The 25962-nt window shown below is 40.5% G+C and overlaps 1 protein-coding gene across 5 annotated transcripts in view; it reads left to right on the forward strand.

Annotated features, from left to right (window-relative positions):
• Positions 1-25962, forward strand: part of neto1l (neuropilin (NRP) and tolloid (TLL)-like 1, like) — a 131137-nt gene that overhangs the window by 45231 nt on the left and 59944 nt on the right. For 3 of the 5 annotated variants that reach the window (XM_019276503.2, XM_019276502.2, XM_027274199.1), the window contains exons 1-5: positions 16050-16533; positions 16758-16843; positions 17657-17713; positions 17831-17965; positions 18347-18595. In XM_019276503.2, coding sequence (XP_019132048.1) covers positions 16816-16843; positions 17657-17713; positions 17831-17965; positions 18347-18595 — 469 coding nt within the window. In that variant the 5' untranslated portion in view covers positions 16050-16533; positions 16758-16815. Of the gene's footprint in view, positions 1-16048; positions 16534-16757; positions 16844-17656; positions 17714-17830; positions 17966-18346; positions 18596-25962 lie in introns of those variants that run through there. The other 2 variants (XM_027274201.1, XM_027274200.1) reach the window with 2 other exon arrangements.

The following is a 25962-nucleotide window of genomic DNA, read 5'->3' on the forward strand; positions in this document are numbered from 1 at the left end:
TGCGCATTTTTTATTTTTCCCCACACACTTGCACACGTCTTCAAAACACACGACCATGCTGGATAAGTATAAATCAATCTGAGAATCCCCTCGAGCAAATCAGTGGAAATTTGAGATGGTGGTGCGTAGGTTGGCACAGCACATATGCCATAACAGATAAAATACAACACCAGTGCATAGACAGGAATGCTAGAAAAAAAAAAAAAAACATTTAATGAAATAAACAGTCAAGTTTGTGTGCACCTGTGGAGAGATCCATACAGATTAGTTAGATTTATAGCTTAATGAGAGCAAATCACTGAAATACACAAGAGATGAACACATGCCCAGAGAAAATTGTAATGTCAATTGGCAGATCAAAACGAGTAATTTTGGTTTTCAGTACATGTGGTTCTCATTCTGTTACTCCTCCAAAGCTGGCACCAGGACGCCGACCTGGGAGGCTGCCTAGCACACTGTCAGAGTGTCAGTGAGTAATCTGAAGTTTCCCCTCTTGCCTCCCTAATCAACCATCTATTACACCGCTGTCTGCAGCTCTCCAGGAAAACACTGCCACAGCTCACATGTACATCACACACTCTTTCGACGCACACCCAATTATTTATCTGCCCACGTCTTCCCCTCCAACACGTTTTCATTCACGCGCAAGCCCAGGCACAAAAGCTGCAAACTCCCTCTGCACTTTTGTTTTTGTAGCTCCCTCTCTCTCTCTCTCTCTCACACACACACACACACACACAATAGTAAACATACACTCCCTCTCTCCAGCACTCTCCAAAGGCACTGTGGGAGCTTTCTGTGGCGAAGACATAAAACATGTGGAAGCAAAATATCCTGTTTGAGCCAGGGCACACTGACACAACACTGCAGCTACACCCTTTGATGAACGCCTAGCTGAAATTTAGAAAATACACTTCAGCAGAAAATAAATAAATAAAAAAAATTCAGAGGCCGTCCTGTGTTGTGGGAGGTAATTACATTGTGTCTGTGAAATACAAAGCGAATTAATAATTCACACAAGACAGAAACATATTCCACAATTTACACGCCGAGTTTGCATAACCCTGAATTGTGCTGGATTAGTTAACAACGACACAGGCCTTTTATTTTATTTAATTTTATTTTTTAAGAGTCTTGTAAGATACTCGCTATTCCCTTGAGAAGAGCTCAGGCTGAAATTGAAAGCAAGGCATCCAAATTGTTGCTCAGCTCTCAGCAGGGTTTCTGCCACTACACAGCAGAAATTCCACAGCTCCGTGCCGCACCGTGGCTAGCGGAGGGGGAGATTACAGCATTGTGCATGCTTTCTGAAGCCGTATCTTCGCCTCTGCTCTGCGGGTGGTTTTCACACCCACAAAATGGATCAATTATCCAGTCACAGACACCCCATCCACACCACTCTCACACAATTAACTCGGCCTGACACATGACAAGAGGACTGGGTGATTTGGGAACAGCTTCCTCACTTGTAAAATCGATCTAAATGCATACCCTCTCCACCTTCTCCAAAAATAACAAATCTGTGCTGTTTTACCCTCCTTCAGTCACAACATAGCCCATCTGTGGTTGCCTCGTGGTGTAACAGTAGAGGCAGTGCTCCCTTTGGCATATGCAGGGATGTGAGTATCAAACTGTTTGGACTTAATTAGATGCGAGCAAAGCTGAGATGCACAGTTCTTTGCACAGTTTCCAGCGCTGACCCAATTGGCAAAGTCATATTGGTAACAAAGCGACATGCTCTGAATGTGAACGCCCCCCATGGTTCGTTGACAAGGAACACAATGTTGTTTTAACTGTTGTTTTGTTCTGGGCTGAAATGCAGAGGACACATTGAGGCAGGGAGGGAGACCAACGTTTAGACAGCATCATTATGTTTGACTTAACTTGTCCTAGTTGGCCTACATTAAGAAGTAATCACATAAGCGTCTTCATGAACAGAAAAATAAATGCCTTTTCTGTAACAAGCATGGCCTTCAATGTGGTTCCAATCATACAAAATACAAGCACATCCCACACAAACTAATATAAGAACAACATGTTAAGTATTAACCAAAGACAGTATAAAGAATGGACAGCACATAAGTAATGTCACCCATAGGTTTCCAAAGTGCTGCTTTAAAGCTAAAAATATGTGTCGCTCGCCACTGCCATGTTGGCTCTACTGCCTCTTCCGTCCGCAGCTAATCCAAATATCGGAAAAGACATGGCTTATTGGCGGACATAAGTTGGGCCAAATGACACCAAGATGCTCAAACAAGCCTTCTGTAACCGTACTTACCTGTCAATCAAAGCGGCCACCCTGTTATTTATGCACAACTTTAAGTCTTAAAGGTACAGTGTGTAGGATTTAGTGTCACCAAAGCAAAAGTCTGCGTCTGGATCAGTGTTTGGTTTGTCTGCTCGGGGCTACTGTAGAAAAATGGAAATCTGCTCTTATTGTAGGTATAAATGGCTTATTAAAAAAAGTATAAAACGACAACAATTCTTATGCTCAGGTTGTTATACACTAATGAAAACATACTAATGAGTATTTTATTCCATCCCTGCATATAAATAGTACACTACTGGACCTTTAATATAATTTGAAAAATTCAGCCATGAACATGAAATTAGCTTCAGAGACTAAAATTGTTTTTTGTACCATTATTGTACCATATTTCTGCTGTAAAGTTGGACATTTTAATATGCGGGCTTATGGAGGTTAAAATGTTCTGTAGCCAACCTCAAGCAACTGCAGTTTTTGGCACTTCATTTCCCAGACACAGAGATTGACGCTTGGTAGTAACGTGTAGTGTGGTAAAAACAAATGGGTGATTCCTGATCTACCATTGAATTTATTTTTACAGCACAAGTACAACAACTTCTAAGTTTGTGCTCGCATTTCAAATCTTTTGGTTACTCGCCTTACACCTGGACCCCACCGGTCACAGTTCTGTTACCGCCATGCTATTTCGATCTGTTCTCCAAGCAGCTTCGTATCCCGTCAGGAGTGTTTCCAACGTGGAGCCTGCCAGACTTTGTTAACTTGCTCAGATTTGGTCATTTTTCCCTGGTTTATGCCAGCCGTGCCTGATGGGATCCAGCAGTAAATCCAACATCTCCAGAGAGTCAAAGTTAAATTGCAAGCTTGATTACATCTGGTGTGTTTTACTTCCAGGCTTTTAAATGAATCCAAGATGTGTGTTGATTATTCAGGACTAATTATGCCTTTATGCCTTCTATGATGTCATGTACCACTACAAAACATTGCTTTGTACCTTTTATACACAATGATTTAGCTAGTAGGTGGTTAAACAAAAAAAAACAAAAAAATGGCTTGATGGATCTGGAGGCGGTGAAACGTGTAAGAATTTGTCAGATCCCTTACATTTATCTGCAACCCGGATTATGGCAGTACGATATTTGAGCTTTCCAAGCGAGACGTCAGAGAAAAATGGCCAATATGTTAATATGACGAATGGAGCTAAGTAAAGTAACGTATTGAATGAATTTTGTTCATCATGTAATTTCTTTTCTCTTGGATATTTAATGACTAGATGTGTGACCATCTTTCTAGTAACTTGCCCAGCACTGAGAAGGATACGCACAAACTTGTCCGCAGACAAACACACACCTCTGATGAATCGCTGTACCTTTCAACCCTGATTTTGCAGGTAAAGAGCGTGCAGTCATCCATCGTGAAGCACGCCGTGAATTTGTGTGTGTGTGTGCGTGCGTGTTTGTTACTGTGTGAAGGTAGTGAAAGGAACAAGAGGTACTGGAGGAGGGGAAAGGGAGAGAAAAAGACTCATTGAAGGACAAAGCTTGCTCAGCACTCTGAAACTGCAACAGCGTCGACTAGGTAACCTCATCATGCTTTGGGGTGTCATCACACACGCAGAAACAGGAATAACAACATCAACTTTGCTACATTCAATGCGATCATTATATGAATTTATAAATGTCATAGTCACATTGTGGCAATTACTTTGGGACAAACTTTTCAGAACAACTCACATTTCCATTAGCATATGTTCCACCAGACATTTTATTGCCTCCCTGGATTTTTTTTATTGCACCAGCAGATGTTCTAGTGGCTATCATCAAAGAGATTTATGCAAGCTGATTACAGCCAAAGAGTCTCCAGAACTGAATAAACATATTCAAGCCGGAAATGGACCCAGGCTCCTTCTGTGGCTGAATAAGGTCTGGTCTCTTTTGGTCTGTAGTTAAACCTGCATGTAGAAATAGACCCATGAAATCTTAAAATCAGCTGTAATGTACAGGCATACAGGTGTACTGTTTCCTTCCCCTCTCTTTTAGTAGCCACTTTACAGCACAGACGGAAAGGTGTTATCATGTCATCTCCTGTATCCATAATCTGAGCATTATTTTGCAAAAGCTTGCCGTTTTGTCCCATCCCTGCAACGTTCTTGCATTGCCTGCCAAACTGTCAGGAAAGATTCTGGTAATTATCGGCCATTTCTGCTTACAATTCAGAACCACAATTGTGAGCAAAGGTCAAATCAAATCAACCATAACCTCAACAATCCACTTTCCTGCATTTTGTTACCTTACCAGACTTCATATTCCCCCTGAAGCAGCCTTCTCAGACAGTGTTTACTCGTTCTGTATAACTCCTAGCAAGCTCCACCAATTAAGATGTCAGAAAACTAGATATAAGCCTATACCTGCACTTCCACTCTCTGATATAGCATCTAAAACTCCCTATTTCATTTATGGAGGGAGGACTAGCTCTGTAGGCTTAATTTAATAGAGGTCCAAACAAAAAAAAATCTAACTTTCTGCACTGAAATCAAGTTTTATTTTTGGGACTGATAGCATATTATGCTTATCTGATTCTTTCTCCTGCATATTTTCGTTGTGGCAGACGAACAAAATGCTTGGAAACAGTACCACAGTTTTCCGAATATGCTATTGTGGGCCACAGAAATTGGAATATTCCTGTGAGGCCATGATGGAATATTTGTGTGTGTTTATTTCCACGTTCTATTGTGTCCTGGTGTTCCTACTGCCAACAGCCAGGACAAGAGTGGCAGCTGACGATGTTATGTGCTCGTTCCCTCTCTGTGCCTGCACCGCAACACTGAAGGCAATGAATTAGGCAGTAAACAGGTTGTTTGTCTATGCCTAAACATTTAATTAGAAACTTTTGACTGCATGCCTCGAAATAATAAATAGGAGTCCCTGGTGATCTCCGCAGGCCTGTGGCCTGACCTATCAGTATTCAACTACTGGAAGCGTTCAGTCTGAAGTGACATCAATTCATTACAGACAAGGAGCACGAGGGAGCACCGAGGCCGCTGCTGTCGCCTCCTGAGCTCTGAGCTGTAAGTATGAAGGACAGAAAAACTGCAACCGTCAGCCCAAATCAGCAATTAACAAATAACCTTTTGCATTAATTTAGGGCCGAGTCTCAAGTCAAACAGGAATATTAAATGCCTTACACTGGGTTGCACTCATGAGTGTGAAATGTACTGTTATTTGCATCAGTGGGGCATTGGGTTAATGAATTCTACTTTGCAAATCTGAAGCAGAAGAAATTCCAGACTAATATGATAATCAGTGAGGATGAAAGAACATTTATATAAAGGCATATTTTGGATTTCCTCTGTATATTTTGGCTGCCTATGTAAAGGCTTTTATCCAATGCCACTTTGGTCAGATTTGTATGGCTTAGCTGGAGGGATACAGATTACACACCTCTCTGCATGTTTCAGTTTCTCGTCTTCAGGGGACAAAAAGCATCTATTTCGACAGGATTTCCTGATATTAACAACAAAAAGTTTCCCCCTCAACCGCTCAGATGTTCATTAGTTGTCTGATGTGTGAGTTTTACAACATAAACGTTTTGTTCTAACATCAGAGCGGCCCCCGGAGCAATTAATGTCTTCTAAAATCTTATCTGTTACTGACACAGCGCTATCCCCTTCCAGTCCGAAGGGGGTTCAGCTGCTTTCACGATGAGCTTTCGTCGAAGGCTGAAAAGATTGATTAAAACAGCAGAATTATGTGTCTCGCAGCACAATTAAAAGCATTGATTTTCCAGAGGGCGGCTAAAAGGGATTTCTGTCCCCATTGATTGTTTGTCCATTCCAATTTGTTGATTATTTCAATTGATTTGAAGCTCTGGTGTGATGACACTTCTCTAGAGGTAAGTGCAGTTTTTACATTTACAGGCTTATCAAAGCTTCACACGAAAAGGCAAAAACTGTCAAGATGTGGATTTCTCACACATGCCAAAATAGTGCACATGGGGCTTTAGCAGGACGATGAGAGCATCTTCATCTTCTGTAATGTAATCTGCAAATGTTAGTGTGTATGGCTAAGTAGCTTACCATCTACATAAAAATGCTAATGCAGCGTCACTTCTAAAGACAAGCAGCATGTCATTAATACTGCTTGATTTTCTAACTACATTACAGTCGTCCCTCACTATAACGCGGTTCACTTTTCGCGGACTCGCTGTTTCGTGGATTTTTTTAGTGTAATTTTGCATGTTTTTTTTTACAGCGTACTGTACAGTATGAACGCGCATTGTGTTCTGCGTCCTAAATTGGCTAAGGGAGAACCGCACATGTGTTCTGCGTCCTGTTTAACTAAGGGAGTACTGTACAAAATGTGTGTAAAAAGGTGTATAAAAGTGTGTGGTTAGGGGTTTTACAGCCTTAAAACATGTATAATAATTGTAAAACTTACTTCGCGGATTTCGTTCATTGTGGGTTATTTTTAGAACGTATCCCCCGTGATAAACGAGGGACCACTGTACCTTGAGCATTGGGATAATCCGCCGTGTGTTGTACAGAACCAAAGTCATGGTGTCACGTCCAGGCAAGTTCTGTCATCCTTTGTAACTCAATACATACAGTATCTCTTGTTCATTTTTTTTTTCACACCCCGTACAGTTGGCATGAACGGCATAATTAGCTATAGAGACCAACGTGGGTTTTTTGTACCAGGTTGTAAACATGTTTAATTCTGCTGTGAAGTTGGTCATTTTTATGTAGGCGCATCAAATCAAATCAAATCAGATTTTATTTGTATAGCCCAAAGTCACAAGGTACATTTGCCTCGGAGGGCTTTACAAACTGTACAGGGAGTGACACCCTCTGTCCTTAGACCCTCGGTTCGAGTGAGAAAAAACTTGCCCACAAAAAAACCTTTTAACAGGGAAAAAGGTGAAAGAAACCTCAGGAAGAGCCACAGAGGAGGGATCCCTCTCCCAGGACGGACAGACGTGCAATAGATGTCACGTGTACAGAACATGTGAATGTGCATGTGAAGACTGACTCACTTCTGGAGCCTCAAGTGGCTGACTAATTGCAGTTTTTAGCACTTCCTGGAGCCTCAAGTGGCTGACTAATTGCAGTTTTTAGCACTTCTGCATTGACTCAGGCCCCATTTACACATACAGGGGAGACATTTCCCTTCGTTTGTACCCATCTTTTACACGCACGGTAAATTCGTCTCTGAGAACGAATCTTTCTAAAATCTAAAAGTTTTGCGTTTGCGTGTAAATTGAGATAAAGAGAGTTTTAGGCAGCTGATTCGCGAAAAGTGCGACCAATGTTTACCTTTTGCTATGACGATGATCATGGAAGCATTCCGCCCATAGGCTTGGCGTAGTTATGATGGCGCTCTTTATGCGGGTTGATGTAAACGAAAACTTTTTTGAAAATGATGCTATGTGCATGTTATTTTGGAAAACGGATGGCGGGAAATATTCGTTTCTCAACATACCCAGCAATGTTTAAACGTAGCCTCAGTTTCCCCATCTAAACCACTGTAAACCGTGACGTTAGCCATTCATTTGTGGATAACTGTTTTGAAGCCTCGAGTTTGGATGTTGCCATGGTGATTTTTCAGAGCAAGAAATGATGAGATATTACAACTAACCAGCACTAAAACATGTTTCTGGAAACATTTGAGGTGAGAAATCGGCAACAAAGTAACAGGATAAAAACAGAAAGAAAGAAACTCTAAAAAGCAGAAATATGTACTGAACAATAACATTAGATATTGTTATTAGCATCATTACAAATGCAGTAGGTATTTTGAGGAAAGTTTCCTTACTTTGAAACAGAACCTGGACTTTTTTACCGTTTTACTCTAATTGCTCACTGCATAGGCATCGCTTTATTGAGACGTTAGCGTGTCTCACTGGATTTTAATTGCATCACATTTGCCAAAACACCTTTTCTCTGGATGTAACTGTCTGCTTTTAAATGTTCCCTTATACTGCACTGTGGACCAGCTTTACTCTGCCCTATAAAAACAATGCTGCTTTTTTATTTACATATCTTCTACATGCATATCTATTTTTGTCCGCTTTTTGTTTAAGCTATTGCTTTAGCCTCCTTCTTTTATTATGATAAGAAGCTCACATTTTATTCTAGCTTCAAAAAAAAAAAAGTCAGCCGCAACTACTCGCTGGCAATTTTACCCCATCATGTCAAGTCTATTTTTCAGATTGCTGCAGCACTTAAGTCTTATTTGCATCTACTCTGTGTTTATACAAACACAGGTCCAAACACACACACACATTGAAGTTGGATCTGAGTTGGTATGGGCCTGCATGAAGGGCCTTCTGCTCCCTGTGGTCTGCTGCTGGCTAAGCCGCTGCTAATTTCACTAACCACCTTGGCCATCTTCTCTACAGTCATCATTAATCATCCCTCTCCTCTCCTCTCCCCTCTTCTCCTCTACTCTACTCCACTCTCCACCCTTCCCCCACCAACCTCCCCTTTATTTGCCTCCTCTACGGCATCTTTTCTGCTCTCTTCTGCTGTCCATTGCTCCAGCATTTGTGTAAGAGCTGCAGTGATGAGATAACACCAACAGGCTTAATGGCAAGAATGCAATAAAGTTGACAAAGAACCTAGTCCATAAAGATTATACAGATAATGTGCTGCTACACTGTGTGGAAGACTGTTAACCAGAAAGTTCAATAAACCATTAACACCATGAATATAACATACACATATGTACATACATATATTAAAGCACATTTTTTATGATGCAGACTAAAACGTTGACCAGTACACCTATCTAAGCATCCGGCTTATTTCCTATTCATTATAATTAATGACATACACCGTCATAATGGTTTCTCCTATATTATGTTCACAGTCGACTACACTTGAATAGAGGTCAATGCTTGCATGAAACCGTATGGTATAAAATAATACTAGGCCAGAGGCCTTAAACAAGACATCGAGAACAATTTACCATAACCTGTTATGACATTACACCATTCATTTGGTCTTTTTTCATATAATAGCAGCCATTATTCATATTAAACAAACAGATGTGCCACATACAGTACAGAAAATGGAAAAAAAAAACATCTCATCCTGTTAACATAGTGAGAGATTAAGGCAATATGGCCAGAGCCCCGTCTTTGATGAATTATTTAACTGCCATATTGCAACATTTGGGCAGCCCCATGATTCACCCATGTTACCACGTGCTTTAGATTTTTCTGTTAGAAATAGATTTGGATTTGAAGACATCCAGACTTCAGCTCAGTGGAAACATTTGCTTGTGAAATTCACCAAATTGATGAATGTTTACACTTCAATATGTATCCAGTGTTATTACACACTAACATTTGCCGATTGTAGCTGTGCACGACTTTAATGTTGTCATTCATTTGCGACGGCAAATATGTTTTAAGAGAAACGACAGGAAACGTCTTTGTCTCTGCAGTTAGTTGGTATAAGTTGAACATTGTGTCGCTACTGGCAACCACCACCACAACTGTATTTTCCTCTTCACTTCTCCTCTTGTGGACTCCGTGTACAGTGTATATATACTACATAAATTGGTCTGATGTCCTTTCAACAGGACTTAATGTTGATCTCCGGTGATACTTTGCATCTTCCTGCCATGAGGGTAACTAATGACTTATGTCTATATTTTGTGAATACAGTTGCCTTGTTGCTTTACTCAAACATCTTTTGTCTGACTTAATACGGTTTTACAATTGCTTCCAGTAGAAACCACAAAGGCCAACTGCTGTCTAACACTCTCAGTGAGGGTGTGTTTATCTCGCTGCACATAGTGATGGCAGAGTAGTTTTTCATGAATAAATCAGCCAAGTTGCAGAATGTTCACAGCGATCGTATCAGCAAAATGTTCACCGACAGCAGTACTAACATCTGCTTATAGCAACTAAAACACAATTAACTTTTTTTACAACTGTGGTCAAGGTTAAATATATTTTAATTTTTTTAGGTTCTTTTCATTCTTCTGTCCCAACTTTGTTTGCTCTTTCTTTATTGTTTTGGTCCAACTCTATTCTGCACACACTTTTGTCAGCACGATGTGTTAACTCAAAACAATACCTGATTATACCTGAGTTTTGATTGTTCTGACTGACTGCACAAAAGTGGCCACTGATCAATCGGATACTGCTTCTTACACGAACAGAGAAATGAAGCTGAGGAATGGGATTTCAAACAATATTGAATATTTTTGTAAGACAGTTGTTTTGATAAATAAGAGTAACATCAGATATTGACATAACATCTGCAAATAATGTAGCTAAATGGCTTTTTAACCCAGCATCTTCCACTGTATGGCTCCAGAACTCGTGAGATTAAACTTCAACAAAGTTTGAATAAAACTTCTCTCTTCTACTTACAAGACAAAATCATTTCTTCAATTATAGACATTAACCGCTGCCCTGTGCCCCAGAAAACTGAATTTGTCACACATCAGTGACTTAACTTCACATATCGATGAGCAGGTTAGGACGTTTTCACATCACACAGCTTGTACCACAGCAGTGCCTGCAAGGAAGATGAGAAAGCTCTTGTTTGAAAGTCAAGTTATGTTACATAACTCAAAAAAAATTACAGAATATAATGTATGTTATAGTGGAGGAAGAAATGAACCCCACTAGATTTTACTTTTGATTCTACTTTTATTCTTCACAACCTATATTTCCGATATAATCCTGATTTATTTCCCCAAAGTGTACTTGACACTGTGACATTTTCAAACATCAGTTACTGCAGTTCAACTGAATGAAATGTACCATGCACAGGCGCTGGGGTGACTTACAATGTGGAAATGAAGTGGGCATGTTTGAGGGTGAGAGGATCTCAACAGCTAAGGCTGTGTCTTCAAAATGAAAGGTCATCTCTCACCACTACACACACTCCACCTGGCATTTGAGTGGAAATGATCTCTCTCCCTGCCAGGATACAGTGGGGCTCCTTGAACACGAGGATGAGGATGAATAACTTTTTAACACCTCCACAGAAGGTAGCTAGGGAGTGTGATTTCAATTATACTCCAAATGCATATTTGTCACTTTTATGACCCTGAACATAGTGTTTAGGGTCATTCTTCCAACTGACCGTTCACCACCCCCCCTCTTCTACTTTTCCTTGTTGCATTATGCAGTTTTATATATAGAAAATTGTCCGAACTTGCTGTCATTTAAAAAAATAATAATATTTCAAACTGGAGTAAACAAAAAGTTTTCAAGACGATGCCTGGTTAGTTTTGTCAGCTATCCTTGTTTGACTGTGGCTAGCTAATGTAAACTAATGCTACCAAAACACCAAAATGAGTTTATTGAAAACCCCAGCGATGATGATATATGAACTAATGATCCAAATAAGAGATAAAAATAAGTTCGATTTATGAAGTTTGGCTTTTCTAAATCACACATAGAGCAGGAAAGTGCCATTATTGTTACTTTAAACTCTGCTCCCACTGGGTAAATGTTCCAGTCCTGAACAGGTATTTGAAGTTGTTACCCAAAGAAATGTCATTTGCTAATGACAAGCCTCTTTTGACATGACACGACTGTAGGTAGTTAACTAGTCAGATGGACAGGCTAACATTTGCAGCTTATGTTCATGCGGATAAAATTTAAGGGTAAAAAAACAACAACAAAAAAAAAAACACCATCCAAGCTCTTGAGTGTGCTGAGTACTGCTCTTATTAGAGCCACATGAACACTGTTCTGGTATGCAGGGAAGTCCAAAGCTTGACAGGCCTGCTGTGTCTGGTTATGGTTGATAAGATATACGGACAAATGCTGTTCGGTGTTTGGCGAGTGGTCAGTTGCAGTGGCTTTCCTAATAAATGCAAATAAATTCATTGCATCCAACATATCAGATCCTCCGTTGTTTTGAAACGCATCTGATTTGAACCATGACTTCTCAGGCGCTGCAATAAACAGACGGCTGAATCAGTATCCGCTACCATTCTGGCTGCACTCCCTCAACCTCGGTCCAAAAAAGTCTGTGTTTAGGTGGCGGTATGACATCAACTCTCCCATCGGGGGTGTTACTGCCCACAGTGTCACTCCACAGTGTCTATGGCACAACCCCTACAAAGTGGTTAATGAGGTCAAATGACGAATTACACAGTCAGTTTAACTCAGGGGCTTGGGACCTCGTACACAGAACAGATTGTAGAGGGTATGTTAGCCCGAATCCAGGACACCTGTGAAGCAGCAAGCCACTGTTACCCTCACGCTTGATCATATAGACAGCGGGGTGGAATGAAAGACATCCAGAGGAAACAAGAAGACAAAAGATCTGCTGAAAACTGCTAAAAGAATATAGCCCTTTCTTCTAACTGCTCTCAGTGTTGTAACTAGAAATCTGCAGACCAAGCGCAGCAATTCAGCAGACGCTTAGATCCATAGCCAGGGCAGCTGCCCCTCTTGGGCGGAGATTAATTGCTGGATGGATAAAGCCACAGTGATTGACAGACGAGTTTCAGAATTGAGCAGACATGAGAGAGACGAATGTGGAGCCGTTCAAATTAGCATTCTTTACTTTCAATTCCTCAAAAGAAAGGACACTAGAATCAAACATTTGGCGTTTAGCTCGCAAAGACTTGTCACAGGTGTTCGGGGCTTTTGTTGTGATTGTGGACTTATTTGCAGAACCAGTCTAATCATGTCTGACAACCCAACACACAAAAGAAGTACATATTCAGGCTGTTCTGTTATGCATCTATGCAGTATTAAGTGAATCCATGGCAGCGATGCTACAGATCTAACTTACAGCCAGTACACAGTGTTATGTGTTGATTTACTTTTTTACTTTTTTTCACCTGAAGGGCAAAAAATTCACGTTGCCTCCATCTGTAAATGTGACAGGTGACAAAGCACATTTGACACTGAAGAGACGAGATATAAAGCACCGACATTTCATTTTGCTGATCCTCATCGCAAGGTTACGTCAGTAATCACAGCTTCTTCATATAGTACTATAACTGCTGTTATATTATTAGCCACAACTGTTCCAGTGTATATTTAATGTGTTATATATATTTAATTTATTGTTATTGGCATTTATGTTACTTTAATTAAAAAAATGATTGGCATAATAATCAAGAACAAAAATAATCATTAGTTGCAGCCCTACTGTGTCATTCCACTGTGTTCGTGTCTACCAGATTTTTCAAACCTTTCCTCATTTTGCATAAGATAAAAACTTTTTATGGAGACAGCAAGAGAGTCAGCGCGGCTAAAAACGGTGTGCTGTATTGCAGAATAACAAAGCGACGTCAACAAAAAATGAAGCCACAGGTAGTTTATGCACTAACATCCGATGGAATCATTTTCCCACTGGCTCCAGGTGCAGGGCCAGGATAAAGGCAGTCTATCACCAGAGTCCCAGACAGCTAATGTAGCATAAAGAGCAGCTCACGATTTGCCCATGGTCGCAGCGACCCTTTCTTGTAACTGGGTCTTAATGAACTACAAGGCGACTTGAATGACAAATAAATTGTGGGGTTTTTTTTGTTTTTTTTAGGCCAACAAACTCAATGCATTACTAATAAGGTTAATTTGAGTCCCAGTGGGCACGAGGCATTAGCCTAAGTGTTTATCCGCTTTACCACGTCCCCTGTTAGACTGACAAAAAGAAACAGTGCTGGCAGTGTCATTAGAATGACACTAAGTAGAAGGTGAACGCCCAATTTACTCATCAGGTCTGAGCCAAATGAACAGAATGCGTTCAGGAATCACTTGCTGCTTTGTCTATGGAGGATAATATACTTGTTGTGACTGCTCCTTTGCATGTTTTACAGCAAGTGATACTAGTAAATGTGGTAATGAAATTAAAGCAATGAGCAATCGTGAGATAAACCAACAAGCAGATCAGTACATGTGCAACAATTTTGATTAGTTTATCTGTCTGTGTGTGCTGTGTGCAAAATATATGGTTCTCTGCATGGATGTCCCATTTCCCCAAACTGATTACAATTACAAATTTATGTTAGGCCGACACAGCACAACAGTTATCTCCGGCCAAATGATAGACTTCCTTAATTAAAAATGGCAGACTTTGAGACTGCCGTTGAATGAATTATTTCTCTGAGATGCTCCCACTGCCTCAGTGCCATTCAGTCAAACAGACAGTTTATACATGCCGGGGAGCTAAACTGGAGGCTGCTGTTAAATTCACCAGGGCTACTGTTGCATACAGTGGACCAGATAAGCCTCATTTGAATAATTCCCATATAGCTCTGCCGCTTTATCTCAGAGTTTACCCATCAGAAACGTGTGCTGGTGTCCTTATAAAGTTGTCAGACACCACAGCACCACTGTTAATCAATAACAAGCTTTGGGCACTGCATTGTATTTTGGCACAGATATTACTGACATCCCCTTCAGACTGTAAGATCTATAATAGGCTTTGCCTTTGCAGCAAAATTGACATTTTAAAGTCTTTTCAGCCATGTCTTTCTTGTGTTTGTGAAATTCGAGAGAAAGCCCGGGCGAGACACGCAACACCGTGGGCTTCGAGCTCCATGGGAGTTGATTGTAAACTCCAGATCTTGCGTTAAGGGGGTCTAAATCCCAAGTCCATTAAATCGGTCTGTATAACAGATTAACAGCAGCCTATTAGTTGAGAAGAGTTCTGAGATTTCCCGTTCCCACATGCTTTCTCAAAGTCAGCATGGCACCCGCAAAGTCTGCATCACCCCCTGTAAAAGCAAACACTTTTAGAGGAGTGAGTAACAGGCCAATCTCTGGGACAGGATGTAATTAAGTGGAGGACGTTAGAGACGATAGTAAGTCTTTATCTTGGGAAATCTCAAGAGGGTTTGTGCACTAGAAAAAAAAACAGAGAGGGGAAGCGAGAGAGCAGACAAAGTCATTGTACTCAAGTCTATCATGGGTATAACAGCGTCTACTATCAGGGTAGTTCATTAATAGTGTATTTTAAGTTGATCCAAATGCTAACCAGTGACATTAACATACACACAGAGGGACTGTGTCCAAGATTGCCTCTGCAGCAAGAGTATCTGAAGATGGATATTGTCTGCTAGGTGCCAAGACTATTTTGGGAGCCTGAGCCCCTGACTTGTCCCTGGGCACCCTTCTGATCAGCTTTGTCATCAGGTGTGAGAGCGACTGCACACTGTACATACATCCTGACACTCACACCTCATGAAAGTAATGGGCCTTGTGAGGAAAAAGAAAGAAAGAACTGCAGCTTCTCTTCCTATACTTAACTGTGTCTCTCTAGTTTGGATACACGGATGATAACCTTGAAGTGGGTCATATTTTAGGGTGCATCCCAAATACATAAAGAGGCATTACTGTGATGTGTTTTAGATCATTTTAAGCTGTGGATAAATGCCATGCTTTGATGGCAGTTTGTGCAGAACAAGGCTGTATTTCTGTTTCTCTCTCTCCATGTTTGAGCACGCTGATAGAAGTCACTCTTTGACGCGTGTGCGTTATTGCTTGTTTATTCCATTTCCTATCTCATCGCCTTTTCTGCTTACTTTTCCATTTTCCTTCGCGCGGCACATCCCGAAGAGGCGAAATGAATTCTGCGGCGCGTGCTTTATTGTTCAAACACACACACATGCACACAATCTCACAATCACACACACACACACACACAATCAGAGACACAGAGACTCGACACAAACCCATAAGCGCTTCATTCTCTAGTACTTTGCGCGCGCGTGTGTGTGTGTGTGTGTGGATGAAGTCGTGTCCTGAAGTTTCCAGTGCGTGCGTCAAAAGTACGTGAGGATTGTGGCGCATTGGTCGGCTGTAGTGTTGAATGAACGGAAGGAGGAGGGAGATCATACATTAACTCCTGCTGGATGCGGGGACTCTCCAGTTGATAGAAGCCAAGGCAGAGAGAGAGAGAGAGAGGGATGCTCTCAGAACAACGCTCAACACAGAAGCGACAGAGGAAACCCAAACGAAGATCCACTTAATTTATTTGATGTATTATTTTTTGTAATTGTTATTAATATTTTGGCCACCCGGTGTTTTTCCAGCTGGTTTTACGCACCCAGAGAGAGTGAAGCAAACGCTGCGGAGATGAGTGTTGCGTGGTTTCACATGCTCCTCAAGGATCCCCTCTCCTGATAAAGGGACCAAAAGAGGACAAAACAAAGGCTGTCCATGATATTTTCCAAAAGAAGGTTGCAAAGGTGGAGCGATTAGAGAAAGGCTGATGACGGGACTATTCATCCTTTCAGTGCATCAAAAGCACCAAAGGGTTTTAGAAACGCTTGGATGGAAATCAGGCGAGTGTTTGGAACTGTTTTTGGTTCTGTATGAAACTGGTGATTAGTTTTTTTGTGTGTGTGTGACACATCTGCGAGGGTTTTTCTCTCCCACTGAAGATTTTATTAAGGAAGTAAACATTTTTCTTGTGTGTGTTTAACCACCGAAAGGTTTCATGGTATGAGCGGTTTCCCTGCGTGAAAACTCTCAATCTCAATCTGTTTTGTTTTTTTTTCTCTTCAAGTATTCCCAAATCTAAATGGAATTAGTTGAGTCTGAAGCCGTTTGTGAAAGGAACAGACATGGTACATGGGCACAGCTTCCATCACGGTAAGACATCATCATCATCATCATCATCATCAGCTGAGGCACACTTGCTCAAAGCTCTTATTTCTTATGCTGTGGCAGAAGGAAGAAGAAGAAGTGTAGTAATCCTTTAATCGGGGTTGAAGGATGTTAAATTTTAGAGCAGCAGCAAAAGAAAGAAATAGAAATGGAAGCAGGATAGTGTTATCTTGGCATGAAGAGGTGATACACAGACATACTGCATCCTACAACCTGTAAACTCACTGTTGAAGGTCACATAAGTTCTTTTAGTCTTTTTTTTAATTATTATTTTTATTAAGAAAGCAGTTTTAAGGCATCACGACATACTGTAGAGGTTTTTGTACAGCTGTTTTTAAAAAAAAATAATATTTTTTATTAAAAACATTTCAGCTTTAAAGCCATAAAAACTCTATTTTTGAAACAGTTTGGTTAAGGCTCTGCTGTCAAAAGCTATAAATAGGTTTGCACACTTACAGTACAGGCCTAGAGGTTATGTTATGAGCTATCTGTTTATTTATTTGCACTTCTATTCTTCACATTACATATGATATTTATTATTATGTCACAGAGAATTGGCTGTTATTGCGATTATTCTAGGTGTTTTGTGGATTCTTTAAGGTTACAGTCAGCACAGCTTTGCATTAGCATAATGCTGCTTTACAGTAGGTGAAATCCAAAACCTGGAAGTCTTATTCTTTGCTGACTCAACCCTGCTCTTAGCTGAAATCAAGCTATGCACAAAACAGAGGCAATAACAGAAAGAAAGATAGAAAGAAAGAAAAAATCAAACATGCATTTGTCTTTCTGTTCTTACAGTTGTTGCAAGTCTTCTCATACTTGGGTTGTCTGGGGCAACAAGGAAGGATACAGCAGGTAATCTCCATCGCCACAGCCACATGCGTCTTTCCTCCCTAAATTTTGTCTCCTCCAATGCTTTGATGCCTCACTTTTCTTTCCTCTTTTTTTTTTGATATGCTGTCTATACTTTAGTAAAAAACAATTCTGGAGTGAAGCCTGCGGGTCAATGTGGAACGTGGGTGAAGGAACCAGAAGGAGGGCTCTTCACTTCTCCCAATTACCCAAACAAATACCCCCCAGACACAGAGTGTGTTTACATCCTTGAAGGTAAATACTCTCTTTAAGCACAGCAGCAGTGAAAAATAGCATGCTTATCCAGATATTTGTTCTCCAAAGCTAAAGCACGGGTTTATCCTGGACAGTAACCACTTAGAGGATGACATACATGGGTTTATTTGACACTGAGTGGCGACTTCAGGTTTTTCACATTAGGAGGTGATACTTGATTGATCGGTGCAAGGTTAAAAAAATCACCAAACTATCACAGCTCTAGTGTTTCAGAGATGACTAAGAGCATGGAGGTGTGCATTGAACACGTGGGCGTGCTGATAATGAAACAAGTTGAGCGTTTGTCAATGAAAGCATGACTAATATTTTACTCCCTGTGCTTTGTGCTTTATGGTAATTATTTTTCACTGTCTCTTCCAGCCCCCCCAAGGCAGTGTATTGATCTACACTTTGCGGGGGATTATTCAATCGAATCCTCTTGGGAATGTAAATTTGACAACATCGAGGTCCGGGATGGACCCTTTGGCTTCTCCCCAATTCTCGGACGGTACTGTGGTCAGCACAGCCCACCTGACATCAGGAGTAGCGGCCGATATCTGTGGATAAAATTTGTTACGGATGGTGAACTGGAAGCGGTGGGATTTTCAGCAAGTTACAACTTCACTGCAGGTACAAATTTTTTTGTAGTCGTTTTTTTGACTCACTGCTCTTGTCAAATCATTTCTTTTCTCTGTAAGCATATCCATGCTTTATAGCTCTAACAGCAAGGTTCCAAATGAATAACAAACATCATCCAGGGGGAACTCGCCCTTGTGGGAGCCTCTTGGAGTTTTATTGATTGTCTGTCTGCACACACTCAGTGTTTTCCATTGGCAATATACTGTCATTGGCTGGGACAGTCTTGTGACTGGCTAGGCTGTTTTTTTTCTTCTCTCTATATATCTAGAGAGATGTGGAGCAGTGTCAGATTTTAATTCAGTTCAGCAGCACCACTCCTCGGTTTACAGGGATGGAAGAGGCATAGCAAACTAATCGGGATTGTCGAACACAATCGTGGCAATTATGGTTGTGTGTAAAACCTTGGCTTTCTTAATTTACCTCATCTTTGGTTGAGATCCCATTACTGAAGCAACGTAAGGATTGATGACAAGGAATCAGGGCATAACCATGATTTAATATTCCTTCACCTACACTTGAGTAGGTTTAATAACACTGTCAACTTTTTTAAGTGTGTTTGGAGCTTGACAGGCACAGGGCCAGGAAACACACATATAAATGGTATGCCAATTTGTCTCCATGTCCCCTGCACGCTCAGGGATATTTTACCACTGGGAATTTTGAGTGTGTCATTGTTTATATGAGGAACGCTTACGCTTTCATCCGAAAAAACATGCTACTAGCTACAGGCTATTGAGGCGAAGAGGGACTATAGATTTATCTCCAAAGGCTTTGTGCATGTGTTGTCATCGAGAAACCAGGATGATGAAGCTCTTCATTGGAAATTGTGGTGAAGAAGAAGTGCAGTCAATAGCACTGAAATCTACTGAGGGATAAAATCATACTATGCATTGTTGAGCAGAAAAGAGATTTATTTCTAAGAATTGTTCTAAAACTACACTGAGCTAAAACTGCTGTAGCTGTGAGAATTAGCCTGTCAAATTTGATATGTTCCATACAATTCAGAAAGGAGTTGGGGAAAAAAAGAAAAGAAAATCAAAGTGTAAGGGAAGTAAAACATGAATGCCCGCCGTGGATTCTGTCTTCTAGAGATTGTTGTCTGCTGAGGTGCAAACCCTCTTATCCAGCATCAGTTGCTGTGTCAAATTCAATTTTAAGTTTTTAGACATGGATATGATATTACAAATGTGTTGCTTGATGCTCTTCAGCAGCAGGGATATAGTTCAGTATCTAAACATTTACCAGGCAATAATATCACTGGATGGAGAGCATTTTAGCTCATGTTAACTACTGTTAAAGGAACAATGTCACATTTTGGGAAATGTGATGATTCACTTTTTGGCCAAGAGTTAGGTTGATATCACTGTTATGTACAGTAAAAATGTCCGTCCATGTTGATTCCCCTTAAACCTCTGTAAATATGTGTGTGAATGATAGTGTGTGTGTTTATGAGCTATCAACTTTTTCCTTTTGTGTTTATATGTTTATAAAGTACAGTCATACTCCAGTGGCATAGCTTTGTATTCACTTTTTATCTTAGTATTTCTTCAGTGAATGTAAACCTTTAATATAATCGTGTTTTTATGTTGACATCTACGTTGCATTCTCGTCTAGGTTTCGTTGAGGGATATGAAAATTGTCATACTTAATGGATGTGAATGAAACTTGAAGTACAGTATATGAATTCATCACTACTGTAACCTAGAAGAAATACTTTAAAAATAGAACTGCGCAGGAAGGATAATTTGTTATTTCCAGCCCTGATAGTCAGAGATAGAGAATCAAGACCACATTTTCTGTAATGCGCAATTGAAGTATTGTTTCCTCTGCCTGCTTCTCTTGTGAGTCTCATTGAAAATTTGCTGAGAGGAAAGAAGAAAAAAAAAGCCCTGCCTCTTGACTTGATAGGAAATATCTGTGGCATATGATTTACATAATTAAAGAAGATAAAAGTCCTGAATTCACTCGACTTGATGCTCTGAAAATCCGGCGGTGCAAATAGGGTCTCACATCTGCAGATGCTCTGCTAACCATGCTAATTCACACAGTCCCACATCTGATGAATGGCAGAGAGGAAGCAACAAAGGTGACATGAATCAGCTCCTCTCGCGCTCTTTGCTCAGTCATTTTAGGAGCAGAGAGATAAAAACTCTAATGCCTCTCCTTCACATTCTGCCAGTGTCCTTTCTGCGCCTCGTGCTCTTGATGACTAATGCAGTTAGTACAGCAGCCTGTGAATGAAGGAGCTGTAACTGGAATCTCACAACATCCGGTGTCATATTATATGATGAGATACTTCAGTGGAGCACTTAAAGCCTGCAGATGCTATGTATTCAATTTATGTATATGTGGCATCAGAGGAAGTAAGAGATGCTGCTTTAACAGACACTAGAGATTGACTCAGAACAGTAACTAAATGAACTTGGCTGCCACAGTGATGTGACGCGCAATTTATTTGTCAAACTAATTACACCCAGATGCCTCATTCTCTGTCTTGCGTCATAGAACTTTTACAGCAGGCCTTTTTTTTATTTCTGCAGAACACACTGTAGCTTGCTTTTGCAAAGATTTGAAAGGTGCAGGGGGAGTTTGCAAAATCAAACATACATACGACTGTTTGCCGTTGAATTAATTGAGTTACAAAGACACACTCTCAGTGAGGAGACCTGCCTAGCACCTGTGTAAGGATCTGCACAGGAATACTTAAGAGTCCATCTGGCAGATTCCATGTGTGACTCACTCTAGTTACCTGACTGAACGTACCTTACACTGTAGTCAGGAAATACCTTTGCCCACCAACCACATGTGGACTCCCGGATGACTCATAGTGACAGCTCATGCACTCCAAGAAGCAAAAAAAAAAAATTTAACTTTTCAGTTTTTGACATAATATGTGAAGTAATGACCCTAATCTACACCTTTCATTAGTATGACGTATATGTCTGGTTAAGGAAAAACTAGTTAGTGCAAGGTGTAAATGCACACATTGGGTTGAAACACAATTGTCGAGAGTTAGATCTGTACAGCATGAAAATCCACCTGCCAAAATGAAATGTCACATAACTCTGCTCCTGATAACTTAAGAAAACCTGGCTAAAACTAAGTAGTAGCAGATACAGATTATATGTTACGACCACTGACAGGTGATGTCACGCACAGATTTCTGAAGACCCATTTTGAAGCTCAGACTGTGGTGGCTCTTGCCATTGCCATCTTGGCAGTCCTGCCTCCGCCACATCCCAGCTAATCTAAAAATGGGCAAAGAGGTGGGATCTTGGGTGGGGCTGAGGCGGGCTGATTGATGCCTTGGGTGCTCAAACAGTTGTAATGAACGTTTAAATTAGCAAAAGAGACCAAAACAGTTTTTTGTACCAGGCTGTAAACATGTTTATTTTCTGCTGTGAAGTTGGACATTTTAACATGGGAGCTTATGGAGACTGACTCGTTCTATAGCCAGCCTCAAGTGGCCGTTTGAGGAACTACAGTTTTTAGCACTAAGGCTTTGGCTTCACTTTACAGCCACGGAGGTTGCCACTTGGTTACAACCAGGTGTAACCAGTATTTATGTTAAGCTAAGCTAACTAGCTGTTGGTGCTGACTTTGCATTTACTGTACAGACATGGATGTGGTCTCTTTTATCTAACTCTCGAAAAGTAAATGAACACGTCTATTTAAAAAACTATTCATTTAAGTGCCTATTGCACTGCTCAGATGCAGTACACTTAATCTTAACATATTATCCTGAAGCCGCTTTGAAGCAGTGTGCAGAGTCTAGTGTAAATGTATCACAGAAGTCATCAAGTCCACGTATAAAAGGCAGCCGAAACTATTAAGTGAGGGAATCCTAAGATGTAGTAAACCACCCACGTTAAGAATGAGTGGTTTGGGGAAAGGGCTTGAAGCCTCAGGCTTAATAAGACAAGGCTGCGTTGTGAATTTGCAAAAAAAATTCTAAGATGAATTTTTATTTTTCATCCTTTTTTCATTTCATTTTAATATTTTCATGATGGAACAATAATTTAGTTTTTGAAATAGTGTCGATGATATTGAGCCGCTGTCTACATCCTAATTTAAGTAGTGTGCGGTGTGAAGTTGCCACACTAGATTCACCTCATCTCGGGAGGTCAGCGGCAACCCCATGTGTTACATTATTGACAAGCAGCCTCATAAGTATAGATGTTAAAGAATATGTGCAGGAGGGACTGTTACTGAGCTGAGGGATCACTGTGTGCAAGGATGTTGGGAGATTGGAGCAGCATTCTGCTTTTCAGGTTGTCCTAGGGCACAGTGACCTTAGAACCCTGTGGACTGGTAGATTAAGTGGTGTTTCAGCACCTTAAGCCAAAGCCACAGCAAATAAAAGCTGCAAGTTCTCCTTCTTGCTCTCTGCTCTCTGATGGCTGGCTGTTTGGAGACCAGGTTGCAAGATCTGGTGGTGAGGCAGATGCTGTTATGTACAGACTCAGGCAGGATTTGTGCATTTCCTTGATCAAAGGAATTATGATTTAGTGTTTCTTTATTAAAAAAAATATTGTGGGAATGTGAAAAGAAAAATATATAGTGTGTGGTCCTGTGGCCCATTAGGGTTTCAGCTGCTTCTTAGATGTAATAAAATTCTCCTTTGTGAGTGTGTGAATACATTAAGAGATGAAGACTTTTCTGTGTTGCTCCAAGAAAAAAAGCATGAATGGGATTGGATTTGTAAGCTTATAATGTTTTTTGTATTTGGTTTATATATTAGTGGTTGTGTTGCGTGAACTGGAGAGAATTCTTGATAAAAATTCTTCAGACATTTGCTCGAACATTTGTGATTTAAATGCAAATAATATGCAAATTTGTGCAAAACACAAACTAATGTTCCTCATAGTGTAAAAAAAAAAATCCCTATTTTTCCTACATGCAATGTATGAATAACAGTGAAATGGAAAATGATCAGCATGTAATTCATACGTTACCTAAGGCACCTTCAGCAGCACTTTTACTGTATGTTTTCCACTATCAAGAATTCAGGCCATGACTAATGAATCTATAAGCAAGATGACACTGATTGATCTACAAGTGCCTTAGAGCCCAACCAAGCTCTAACTGGACTGAGAGTCTTTTTGCAATGAAATGAGTCAAATAGCATTTAAGATTATAGCTGGAACAGGATATATGGGCCTATCATAAAGGAGGCAAGGCCATGAGATTGAACCTAGATGGGCTCAAACTGGAAAATTGAAAATTGAACCGTAGGGATCGACTCTTCGCTCTTGGAGGGAACTGTCTTCAGCAGCACCACTGCTGGGGTTGGACAGAAAGTTCAGCGACTTCGCAGTTTCACATCCAAAGTCATTTGCCAACATTTAAATGTTTGAGTCCATTTTATTCAGTTGTATTCATTCAGAATGACATTTCCAGAGACGCTGACATTCATTTTCAGGAAGCACATTATAATACATGACAGTTATCACTGACTGTATTTTAGGAGCTCCAACCTATGATGAGATAGAAGTAGCTAACAGTGAAGGAGATGCTGAGTGTTTGATCTGGAGCTTTTATTTTGAGCAGTCAAGACCTGGAACAATAGAAGAAGTCAAACAAACAAGTAGGTATTTGACTTTATTGCATGGCAACATGGCATTTATTTTTCCAATACACTCACAAAAAGAAAAAAGGGTGGTAAATTCAGACGGTGTCATTGTTGTCTGGAAAATTGTGACAGTACCCGTCCTGGTAATGTTAATTTTTACTATACTGATTGGGCGACCAGCAGTAATTTTTAGTTAAAGAGCAGACCATGTTTGCAGAATCCCGTCACGTATAGTTTAAATAAATGTCTCGTAGTGGAAACTGAGCTCATGAGATGTGGTGTAGCTTTTTTTTCTTGTGATACCTCTCAAGCCTAAATCCAATAAAAACACTGTCAAAACTCTGTCCCACAGTGGTACAGCACCTAAGGCACTGGGAGTAAAATTTCATTTTCCATGGACTAACACCGGTAGAGGTTCAGAATCACAAAGGCGCACAGAGGAAAGGTGGTAGAGGGAATTTATGAGTAGAAATAGAGTGAGCAATCTCCTGTGGTGCATTTTTCAGGTGTTCTCCCAAAATGAGTGTGAGGAGTGTGTGTTTGCCCGAATGAGCTGCTTGCATAAAGTCACTCCTCATGAATCGCAAAAAAAAAAAGATCTTCCTTCCAATGTTTTGCTCTAATGCTTATTGTCATTAGTGATCCCTACAGAGCAAGTCACATTCTCTAGGAGTATTTTCCCTGATTGAACCAGTGCTGCCTACTGTTTATATGATTGTTATGTGTTTTCTCTACTGGGATAATATCTAGGTGTACTTTACCCACAGTGTAGGTGTGCCTTCTTATGTGTAATACAAAGTAAGATGACTCATTCTGATGTAACAAAGCTGATCTTGAAGAAAACTGTATTTGAAGAACAGCTCTCTCTCTCTCTCTCTCTCTCTTTTGTTTTTGTTCCTGTGGAGTCTTTCATCTCGTTGTGAGGTTTTGACTTCTGGCTGCTCGCATCAGTCTCATTTTAAAAAGACTCCCCCACTCGCATGCGGCGAGGAATGACAGTTGCTGCATTCGCGCCCAGCTGAAGACACCCTTCCCTCCGCGGTGCTTCTGTTTTATCAAAACGAGATGGATGGAGCGAGTTAGCATTGCAGGCACACCTCTCGCAGCTGTGGAAGAGGTCGGTTGCACCCTCGCTCTCTTCACTCATCTCTCTGTCTCTGGTTTTCTCGCCTAACACTGCCTCTTTTCTTCTATCCGTGCCTCTCTCCCTGTCATGCATGGTTCATGCTCTCTGTGTGATATGTGCCAGGTCCATGTGAAGGAAGATTTCCAGACATGCATGTTTTAAATGCAGTCTGTGCTACAGGAAATCCAGCACATCCACATTAAAGGATTACATTAAATTCCAGTTTATTGCAGTCTAGTTCTTATTTTTCATTAAATAAATGTTCATTGTTTCTACCTGCAATAATTACATAATACTTCAATAAATGAACAGGGAACAGTGATTGTGTGTCACTAAAAAGAAGGTGTATTTAGCAAGGAACGAGAAGATCAGTCAGGTCATTAAACAAACCCTCAGGTTAGACACATTTAATTGCTTCCCTAACTTTCTGTTATAAAGATCCATCACAGTACTTTGCACGTATCATCCCAGTGCGACGCATTTCAGATGTTCGCTCCAAATCACCCCAATCACTTAGTGACAAATGACAATCTTTTGCCTGGATCTAGACATTCAAATCCACTCAATCCGAGTTGGAAATGGACTGCAGTGAGTTCATATTTGGGTCTGATATAAGGCAACATAAATTACCTAAATTGTAAGAAACTGGAATTATCCTTT

This window comes from Larimichthys crocea, chromosome XXIII (assembly GCF_000972845.2).
Source record: "Larimichthys crocea isolate SSNF chromosome XXIII, L_crocea_2.0, whole genome shotgun sequence".
Lineage (NCBI taxonomy): Eukaryota > Metazoa > Chordata > Actinopteri > Sciaenidae > Larimichthys > Larimichthys crocea.